The 11242-nt window shown below is 37.6% G+C and overlaps 2 protein-coding genes across 3 annotated transcripts in view; one reads left to right on the top strand and one right to left on the bottom strand.

Annotated features, from left to right (window-relative positions):
• RAB5A (RAB5A, member RAS oncogene family) overlaps positions 1-8873 on the top strand; it is a 42106-nt gene extending 33233 nt beyond the window's left edge. The window contains exons 5-6 of one of the 2 annotated variants that reach the window (XM_006859163.1): positions 1499-1592; positions 7433-8873. In XM_006859163.1, the coding sequence (XP_006859225.1) occupies positions 1499-1592; positions 7433-7548 (210 nt within the window). In that variant the 3' untranslated portion in view covers positions 7549-8873. The remainder of the gene's footprint in view (positions 1-1498; positions 1593-7432) is intronic. The other variant, XM_006859164.1, reaches the window with a different exon arrangement.
• Positions 8874-9073: 200 nt separating this feature from the next.
• Positions 9074-11242, bottom strand: part of PP2D1 (protein phosphatase 2C-like domain containing 1) — a 110770-nt gene continuing 108601 nt past the window's right edge. The window contains exon 4 of the mRNA XM_006859177.1: positions 9074-9795. Coding sequence (XP_006859239.1) covers positions 9074-9795 — 722 coding nt within the window. The remainder of the gene's footprint in view (positions 9796-11242) is intronic.

Below are 11242 nucleotides of genomic sequence, written 5' to 3'. Positions count from 1 at the left end.
TTCTACTCCCGTAAAGATTTACACCCTCGGAAACCCTGTACAGGGTCGCTATGGGTCGGAACCGACTCGACGGCACTTAACAACAACAACAACATAGTCGGAGGTTGGCGTACTTGTACTTTGAGAGAGGGATTGAATAATTCTTGAAGCATTTAGTTTTAAGCCATGCACTTTACACTTGTGGTTTCATTTAATTCTTGTGGCAACCATTTGAGATATAGTTGAGTGAAGATTGCACAACTAGTGTTATAATTTGAAAGGAAACCCAGTATGACTTGGTGTGCACTATATTATTGATGAAATGATGAACATGATGTTTTATAGCACTGTGTTCTGCCAGTAGGTTGTGAATGTCAAAAATTACTTATATTAATCACTCTATAAAGTATAATTCATTAGACAGGATGGTTACCTCTCCATCATATAAAGGTGGATAAAACTAAAATCAAATTCACTGCTCATAACGTCAATTCTAACTCAAAGAAACCCTGTTACGGTCGTCTGGGGTGGTAAATCTTTACAAAAGGAGAAAACGTCTTTCTCCCACAGAAAAAACAGATGGTAGATAGACCACTTAAATTGCAAAGAAAAATGGCCTTTTATATTCATTCCAAATATTGGACATAAGTAAAAATTGTCATCAAGACCTAAGAGAGTTTTATATTTGTTGTTGTTAAGTGCTAGGGAGTTAGTTCCAACTCATAGCAGTCCTGTATAGGGTTTCTGAGGAGCAGCTGGTGGGTTTGAACTGCCAACTTTGTGGTTAGCAATCCAGTGCTATTATATAGTGTCACATTTAGAGTAGGGTAATTTTCTCCCCTTGTGGAACTTGTCATTTGAAGGCAAATTTAAAGGAAGATTATTCAAAGTGGGACAATTCAAGGAAAAATTAGCAAGGTGGGGTAAAAGGAAGCTATTACATAAAAACAGAGAATTTATCTCACCCAGTGCTCTTACCCTTTAAGTGACTTAACTAATATCTTACCACCAGTTTACTAGTTGCTATCAAGTTGATTCGACTCATGACAGCCCCATGTATGCATAGTTAGAATTAAACTCTACAGTGTTCTCAAGACTGTGACCTTTGAGAAATAGATCACCAGACCTTTCTTTTACGGCACTGCTGGGTGGGTTTGAACCACCAGCCTTTCTGTAATACTTAAGCTTTAGCCATTTGTGACACTCAGGGACTCAGTTTTAATTAATAATTGCATATTACACAGTTGTTGATTACTGTTGTTGTTGTTGTTAATTGCCGTCAACTTGCTTCCTAACCATAGCGATCCTGTATAAGGTTTTCAAGGAGTGGCCAGTGGATTTGAACTGCTGGCCTTGCAGTTCAAGCCAACCTTGCAGTCCAGTACTTTATCCACACCAGGACTCCCGCAGTTGTTGATTAGAAGTATCCTAATTTTTTTTCCTTTCTGTAACAAATAAAGCAGATATGGTATATTCAATGAATATAGCTCAATTTTTTTTTTGTTTGTTCTTTTAACAGGAAGCTCAGTCGTATGCAGATGATAACAGTTTATTATTCATGGAGACATCAGCTAAAACATCAATGAATGTAAATGAAATATTTATGGCAATAGGTAAGAGTAACTTTTTTTCTAATGATAAGTATAAGTGAAATAGTTGACACAAGAACATATTTGGTGTAGCTTTTATTATGCTAAATAGATATGGAAAAAAAAACACTTGCCATTTTAACCATTGGATAGTGCAGTTCAGAGACATTAATTAAATTCACCATGTTGTGAAACTATCAATAATTTCCATTTTCATTACCCCAAACAGAAGCTATATCCCTTAAGCAGTAACATTCCATTTCCCTTTCCATTCGGCCTCTGGTTGTTGTTAAGTGTCGTCAAGTTTGTTCCAACTCATAGTGACCCTGAATAGGGTTTCCCAAGGAGCAACTGGTGAGCTTGATCCAGTGACCTTGCGGTTCAAACCAACTTTGCAATCCAGCACATTAACTTGCAGTGCCACACCAGGACTCCATGTAAGTGGAATCATACAGTATTTGTCTTTTTGTAACTGGTTTACTTTGCTCAGTATGATATTTTTATGGTTTCTCCATGGTTTATGTAGCACATACCAGAACACTATCCTTATGGCTGAGTAATATTCCATCATATGGGTATTGAGAAATGTAACCAAAATGCACATAATACATATGTATACAGATTAATAATTTATTTTAATGCAAACATTTTAAATGGAGAAGGTTTCAAAGCTTTGAGGTGCAGGTAGGAAGCAGGAGAGCAAAACAACACTCGGCTGCTTTATGTTGCCTGAGATGACCCTTTGATCATACACAGTTCTCTTACCTTTGGGTTCTGGAGCTTTTAACTGATAATTGCTATTCCAGTTTTTCATTATAGGTAACCAATTTGTAGTAGTAAGTAAAGAAAGCCTCCTTTTTTTCTATAAACACAAAGTAAAGCTATTTCTGTTCACCCTAACCTCTCCAGGAATTTTAAGGTGCAGAGTCTACCTGCATCGTCTACTTTGGTGGCTTTCAGAGTTCACTGCCTCCTCAGTTTCATGTACCCAGCACTTCTCTCATCCTGGGATATCTTTTATTGTACAGCTGTTATTCTTCACCAGGATGTCCACATTCTTGTCCCCAAATAGTTTTCAATATCGAAGTCACAGAATTTAACCAGTAACAGCTGAATCTGAGACTTAAAAAACCACAGCTAAAAAGTGAATCATGACGTTTTCAATTATTTCTCTTGATTGAAAATGATTCTTTTCCTGAAAGAAATCCCAGTTAAATATGGAATTAGGGCCTTTTCATGTCCCTCACCAGATGATAACTTCCCAAATTGAGCGTTCTTATTTTGTGTAGGCCAACCTTTAATAAATTTATGGTGTGCTGTAAATTTGATAAGGTTTACTGCTTTCATTACACAGTCTTCATTGACTGGATCGAGAAATTTGAGCTTCTTAATCATTGTAATCCTTTCAGGGACAGTCTTAGTTTCTTAGAGCTGCTGTAACTGAAATACCATAGTAGGTGGCTTTAGTGAACAAAAGTTTATTTTCTCAAAGTTTTGTCGTAGGTTGTAAAGTGCTGTCAAATGCATTGTAACTCAGCAAACCTCTATAGGGTTTCCAAGGAGCAGCTGGTAGGTTTGAGCTGTCAGCCTTGTGGATGGCAGTTTAGCACTGATCCTACAGCGCCACACCAGAATTCTCACAGTTTGTTGTTGTTGTGTGTCATTGAGTCAGTTCCTACCCATAGCGACCCTGTATAGGTTTTCTGAGGAGCAGCTGGTGAGCTTGAACCGCCATCCTTGTTGTTCAAACCGACGTTGCAGTTCTGCAACACATTAACCCTTAGTGCCACACGAGGACTGTGATCTCAGTTTGTTGTTATGTGCCATGGACTCTCAGCAAACTCTGTACAGGGTTTCCCAGGCTGTAAATCTTTATGAGAGCAGAAAGCCTTATCTTTCTCCCATGGAACAGCTGGTGGTTTTGAACTGCTGACCGTGAGATTAGCAGTCCAATTCATAACCACTATGCTACCAGACCTTGCTCAGTTTAGGGGGCAAAAATTCTAATTCAGTGTGCCTTAGGAAGGCTGGCTTTGTCCACTGTGAGGAAAACTGATGAAAACCAAGGAACCCTGGTATTCCTTGGAGATCTCTGCGTGTCATTTGTCTTCCCTATTTGTACTTGCTTTGGGGCTTAACTGGAGTCCTGGTGTGGCACTATCTGATAAGCACTGGACCATAAGGTCAGTTTGAACTGGTCAAACCTACCAGCTGCTCCTTGGAAAGCCTATTTTGTTGTTGCTAACTGCTGTTGAGTGGGTTACAACTCATAGCACCCTGTATAGGATATCCAAAAGTGGCTGGTGAGCTTGAACCACCCACCTTATGGGTCAAACTGACCTTGCAGTCCAATGCATTAACTATCCCACAGCACCACACCAGGACTCCTTGGAACCCTTTACACAGTTGCTATGAGTCAGAACAGACTCCACGACACTAAACAACAGCAACATTTAGGCTTAATCTGCTCCATTTTGGATCCCAGCAATGACTGAGTTAAGTCACATCTACACTGGCAGTGCCTCATTCACATAACAAAGAAAACTCAATACCCAACACATATTTGAGGGGGTCACAATTGTGGCTTGTGAGCTTGTGGTTCAAACCCACCTTGCAAGCTAGCGCATTAGCCAACTGTGCCACACCAAAATACTCAGCTTATTCCAATTAATCCTCACTACAGAAGCTCTGGTAGCATAGTGGTTATGAGTCGAGCTGCTTACCTCAAGGTCACCAGTTTGAAACTACCAGCTGTTTCATGGGAGAAAGATGAGGCTTTCTGCTCCAGTAAAGATTTACAGACTCAGAAATCCTGTACAGGGTCGCTATGAGTAGCAACCAACTCCACAGTACTTAAAAACAACAGGAGTTCTGGTGTGGGGCTGTGGGTTAATGCGCCAGACTGCAAAGTCGTTTGAACTGCAAGGTTGGTGGTTCAAGCTCACCAGCTGCTTCTCAGAAACTCTAAACAGGGTCACTATGGATCGGAACTGATTCAACGGCACTTAACAACAACAGTATAACCTGGTGTGGTACCATAGCTCTCGATTGCAAGGTTGATTTGAACTGCAAGGTTGGTAATTCATACTCACTAGCTGCTCCTTGGAAACCCTATATAGGATTGCTGTGAGTCGGACCCTTCCTGATGACACTTAACAGTACAATAAATCAGCAGGCCTGGTGTGGCAGCGTAGGATAATCACTGGACCACAAGGTTGGTTTGAATCCTAAGGTTGGTACTTCAAACTCACCAGCCACTCCTTGAAAACACCATACATGATTGCTATGAGTCAGAACCAACTTGATGGCACTTACAACAACAATATAACCAAGTGGTTAAAAGCTCCTTATTCCAATTTAAGTTCTTGGAGAGCTTTGCCAAAGGGAGAAATTTTCAACTCCAAAACCTAACTTGGTATTTAGTATAATGCAGTTCGTAATACTAACCTACTCTTTGTCCTAGGTACCAGCATTCAGCACCTACTGGACTTTGCTTATCATATGTTTGACAGGAAACAGAATTTAATTACTATGTACACTACCGTCCCTAGAATGTTGTTGTTGTTAAGTGCCATGGAGTTGGTTCCGACTCATAGTAACCCTGTACAGGGTTTCTGAGGCTGTAAATCTTTTATGGGAGCAGAAAGCCTCATCTTTTTCCCGCAGAACAGCTGGTAGTTTCAGACTGCTGTCCCTGAGATTCACAGCCTAATTCGTAACCCTTATGCTACCAGAGCTCCTATGATTCCTAGAAAAGTGGCTCCTTCTCAATTTTTAATGCTCCTAAATCTCAGAGCCATCATCCAGGACCCACACTTTTAAAGGTGATTATTACTGATGTCTGGTATATTAAAGGATAAGAATTTTCAAAGTGTAACTCACATTGAGCTGATTCCAATTCACAGTGGCCTTATATAGGGTTTCCGAAGCTGTAAATGTTTACGGGAGCAAAAAGCCTCATCTGGAGAAGTTGGTGGGTTTGAGCTGCCAGCCATGTAATTAGCAGTCCAGTGCTTACCAACTGTAGTGCCACACCAGGACTTCTTAAAGTGTTCCTAGGCATTTGGATTTTGAAGTAGAGTATGGTCAATTTGTGAGTAAAGCCAAGGTCTTAACACAATCATATCTCCAAGATTGAGACACAGATCAGGCTAGAGAGCCACCTTTACAGTTAGTGCTCTTGGAGATAATTATTGTTATCACTACCCTCAAAAAGTAAATTCAACATATTGATAGTATTTAGGATCAATGCAGATTACATCTAGCAGGTAAATTTTAATGAATGAGAAACATACTCCAGAGAATAGCTAGTAGCTTTGTAGATCTTAGCAGAGGTGAAACCATACTACTACATGGAGAACTCTGAATCAGGCTAGCCAAGCTCATTCATGTGATTTTGAATTGCATAAAGTCCATAAATACGAGGCACAACTACTAATGAATCAAATTAAGATCTTAATCGGTCATAAAAGGGTAAATTGTAGATGTTAGGAGGATAGAAGTCAAGAAAGAAGTAGCAGATGTCATCTGTCACAGTTCTGGTTGATAATTAGGTTGCATGATAGAGGGTAAGTTTCTACTGGGATGATGGTGTTTGTTTATATTCTGATTTGTTCTGAATGGTGTTTATGGAAGGCCAGAGAACATTGATCTGAGCTAAACTTCTTTATAAACTTATTTCCTGGCTACCATCTTTCTGAGCAGCTGATTACTGAGAAATTAAAAGAGCTTAATACTCTTTTAAGAACTTCTGTATGGAGCCATTTATTGGTATAGCCTTGTAGGAACAGCACTCAACTTCAAAGCACAAGGTTAGCATTTCAAAACCCACCAGCTGCTCCGCGGAAACCCTATACAGGGTCGCTGAGTCCGAAACAACTCTGGCATTTATGGGATCAGATTTACAACAGCAACTTGGAAGATTAGATAGGAACCCTAAGGGGCAGTGAATTTATCTTAACTGAGGAGGAACAACTCAGAAAAGGAAAGTAAGAATTGTTATACAAGTTGGAGAATGGAATCAATGTCACTAAATGGTACCTGTTGTTGTTATTAAGTGTCATTGAGTCAACTCCGACCCATAGCAACCCTGTATAGGGTTTCCGAGGAGTGGCTGGTGAGCTTGAACTGCTGATCTCTAGTGGTTCAAAGCGACCTTTCAGTCCAGCGCATTAACACATAGCACCATACAAGAATATTGGTCTTAATGTTTTGCTGAGTATATTTTTCACAACGAAATAGTTTTTTAAAAAAGAAATCCATAAATTAATAGAGGACTTTTGTGAACTGACTTCAGCAGATTTTATTTCTCAGAACATGAAAAATAATGTTTTAAAGATTCTGAAAAAATGTCTATTTACTTAAGTAATAGAAATATTAATGATTATCAAATATAGTACAACTTTTCTAGTAGTATGAAATAAGTGCATCTGTATAAAGAGTTATTTTTGTTGTTGTGTGCTGTTCAGTTAGTTCCAAATCGTAGTGACCTTGTATAGGTTCCCAAGGCTGTAAATCTTTATGGGAGCAGAAAGCCTGATTTTTCTCCCACAGAATGACAGGTGGATTTGAACTACCAACCTTGAGATTAGCAGCCCAATGCTTTATTAAGTTCAGTCTCAATTGTGTATCTTCTGCTAGTCCCCATCCTGTCTTCCCCTGTCCAACACACACCCCAAATCAAACTCTGTATAGGCTGCAGCCAGTGTTTTGGCATTTATAGATACTCAGCAAACATTTGAATATAAGGTTAAATGATATTTTGAGGTTACTTAATTGGTAAGAAAGGTTGTCTTTTATAAGTAGATGGAAGTAATTTTATTATGTGTATTCTAATTGTTTATTTTTGATGATTTATCTGTCAGCTAAAAAGTTGCCAAAGAACGAACCACAGAATCCAGGAGCCAATTCTGCCAGAGGAAGAGGAGTAGACCTTACTGAACCCACACAGCCAACCAGGAGTCAGTGTTGTAGTAACTAAACCGCTAATTTGAACTAGCTGGAATATTCTTCTGCTTCCTAAATGTTAACAGTGGAATTGGAGCATTTAACCAGCCCAGTATGACTTCCAAAAAGAAGAGACTTATGATAGAGTCAAGTTTCTAATACAGAATTATTTTAAGTGTTTTGAACTTAATTTTTAATAACATGCATGTGTCCCTCTGAGTAATGTTTCAGCAATAGAAGGGAAAAGTAAAAGTGTACACTTGTTTTATTGGAAGGTTAGGGGAAATCATTCTCATCAGTGGGGATTTAGAATAATGACTATCTGGACCCACAGTTAATCAGCCAGTTCCTCCAAACTGGTATGCTACAGTACTCTGAGAAAGATTTGGAATTCACTAATTAGAGCTTTTCAAAAACATTCTCCTTTTAGGAGACTTAAGATATTTATGCTTAGCTACAGTATTCAGACAAGTGGTAATTTCTCTTGGTATCTGTATTTAAAGTGTACATTCCACATTTTAATAAATTAGCCATAAGAACACAGTCCCACATCTTCAGTGGAAAAAATAAACACTGGTGGCATACTGTATCTAAATTATAGCCAGTACCATTATTTCTTACATGGTGGTAAAAATCATTCTGTTTTAGAAATATGAAAACTGATAACTGTATCTTGATGGATAGTGTTCCCTTCAAACATGTGAGCTCTTCAACAAAAGTGAAGCAGACCTGGTGTCTGATTTCAGCTTAATCACTGCGGGCCATTTATAGGGTGGTTTTATTGTTTGAGGGCAGGGAGGGAGCTTGTTCCCTTTGGACATAATATAGTCAATGCACTAACAATTATGTACATTCAAACTTGATTATTTTAAATTCGATCTTCAGATGTACTGTAAATAGGGTACTGCATTGTAGCCTTCATATATGTTTAATACTTTTCTGTAATATTTAAGAGTTGCTTAAAAATATACAAAATGTACAGATACTAAAACAGCTAATTATTTCCTTCTCTCCCCCTTTCAGGGGAAGGGGCTTCAGTTGTTCCTACATTGCTAGAACCATAATAAACAATGTACCTGTAAGTTGTAACATAAGTATTGCGGTGTTAGTAACGAACTTTCAGCCAACCTTGTTTTCCAAAGTTCAATTTATTTTGATCGGTTCAGTATATTGCACTAATTCTTTTAGTTATTTTCTTTGTATGAAATCTACCATGTGTCAGAGATGATTTAATCTATTTAAGTGATGAACTGCTAGCAAAACTTGTACATTTACAGTAATTCAGAATTAGTAAGGAAAACAGTTCACAAGTGTTTAGTTTTATATTGAGGTGCTCAGGTTTGAATAAAGTGGTATAAATAGCAAGTATTGATTCTTTTCTTTCTTGGCAGTAAACAGTGTGCATAAGCAGAATTATGTACAAAATCTGCTTTTATGTTTTCTTTGCTGTGCTCTTAAAAATGACTTAAAAATGTTGATACATCGTTATATCTGGTTCACTGAAGAGTAGTTTTGATATATTCGTATTCTGGATGATTAGAACATTACCTCAGACATTGCTATTCAGTACCATTGAGAAGGATTACCATAACTGTAATGTTGTCTCTGGAGCCAGCTGCTAAGGCAGCTTTTACAAGTTCCTGGCTAAGATACTTAGCTGCACCTTCATAGAAACTATTAATGCATAGCTCTCTTTGGTTCTCCTTTGAATCTGTTGGCACACCATCAGTTTTTTCCCCACTGAAAAGTTCGTGATTAGTCTGTTTTGGTAGAAATTCTTTAAAATTTTTAAGATTACAAGTGGAATCTTCAGAATACTTTGAGTCAGGTAAAATTACTTTTGACTTTCTAGCTGATAAACATTCTTTAGAAAAAGATTTATACTGATATAATACATGGATACTACTTTCTGGTTCGCTGATTTTGCAGTAATTTTCTTTATATATACGAAACATTGTCATTGCCAATGTGACAACTTCTTTTTTATCCAGAACTTCCCAAAGTCCATTAGTAGCTAGAATAATGAATTGACATAAGTCATCTATAGGAACTGAAATAGTTTGAGGTGCTGGAATCATGAGTTTTTTCAGTTTGAGATTTCCGTGAAATCCAAGTCCTCGTGTGGTTTTTATTTGCCTTTCCAGGATCCTGTTTGGTTCATTAGAATCAATTATTGCTCCACTAAGAAGTACTCTTCTTCTTTCTAGCACATTTTGCATAGTATGTTCTTTGGTTAGGCAAAAGCCTTTCCCATTCCTGCATAAGATTGCTTGCACATTACCTAAAAGAGTGTTTTTTAAAAGAAAATTTAATCATAAAGATTTATAACCAGTTGTACCAAAGTACACTATTTTACTAATTCTATTTCTCAGAGTACAAACAGAAATGGGGCTTCTAAAAATAATTTTTAAATATGTGATAGATAGTAGGATGATTTTTAGTAATTCAGATTTCACACACAGAGGTGAGTTTATCCCTTATTTTTAAACACTGAATATCTAAAATCCAACATTTAGCATTAACTAAAATAAGCTGCAAGGTTTCCTGGTGGTTCTGAGTTAGACAAGGAGATAGTTAAACCTATCAGCAACTCCTGTGAAACCTATCAGCAACTCCTGTGGGGAAAGATGAGGGTGACAACCCAGTAAAGGTTTATAGTCTGGGAAACCCTGTGTAGGGTCACAATCAGTCAGAATTTATTCAGTGACAAGGGCTTAGACTACAGATCATGAATAAATAAAATCCATTTCCTGTGCGTAGCAACTTCAAAATATATTTTAGATACTCAAGATATGTAACTATCATACGTTCCATAGAGAGTAGGTAAAGTTTAACAATTTTATAACTGGTAAAAATTACAGTCTGAACATATTTATGCCATGAGTGATGAACAAATTGGAATAGCACTGTTAATGTCAGCTACTAGGATCCTGTAATACGTGGTTAAACTAAATTAGCTTTAATTTATATTAATTATTGAGGGAAAATATGTATTATTAATGTATTAAATGAATAGTTGCCAGCCAACATGAAGTTTGGTTGAAAGCTGAAACCTTGAGAATTGGTTGTAGTTTCTTGGCTCAAACATGTGGCATGTGCCCCATTTAAATTTTCTAAAGATGTAAAGCTCTGGTAGCATAGTGGTTACGAATCGGGCTGCGAACATTAAGGTCAGCGGTTCGAAACTACCAGCTGCTCCGCGGGAGAAAGATGAGGCTTTCTACTCCCGTAAGATTTACACCCTCGGAAACCCTATACAGGGTCGCTATGGGTCGGAACCAACTCGATGGCACATAACAACAACAACAACAAAGATGTAAATAATGCTTTTAATAGATTGAAGGTTGACTGTGTTACTGAAACTGTCTTTGGGTTACTTCTAATTTAAAGATTCATGTTTCACCTTGTTAGGAAAAAGTTATTTTCTCCAAATTTTTTTGGAATATAACTATATTCAATTACAAGCAATAGTTTTGTTTTTTTAATTTAAGGTTTTTATTGTGGATTGAGTAAAAGTTTACAGGGCACATCATCAGTTTCACATTCAACACTTCATATAACTTGTTTCATAACATTGATTATAAGCCCCTCCATATACCATCAGTTAAAAGTATTTCTCTTTATCCACTTTAGCTTTTTTTTAAAAAAACACAAACAAAAAAACCCACTCAGGCATATATAATAATTTACATCTCCAAAAGGCACACTCTGCAAGTCTGCTCCTGGCC

Source organism: Chrysochloris asiatica, unplaced genomic scaffold (genome assembly GCF_000296735.1).
Source record: "Chrysochloris asiatica unplaced genomic scaffold, ChrAsi1.0 scaffold00030, whole genome shotgun sequence".
In the NCBI taxonomy this organism is placed as follows: Eukaryota; Metazoa; Chordata; class Mammalia; order Afrosoricida; family Chrysochloridae; genus Chrysochloris; species Chrysochloris asiatica.
This window is presented reverse-complemented; position numbering and strand designations above follow the sequence as displayed.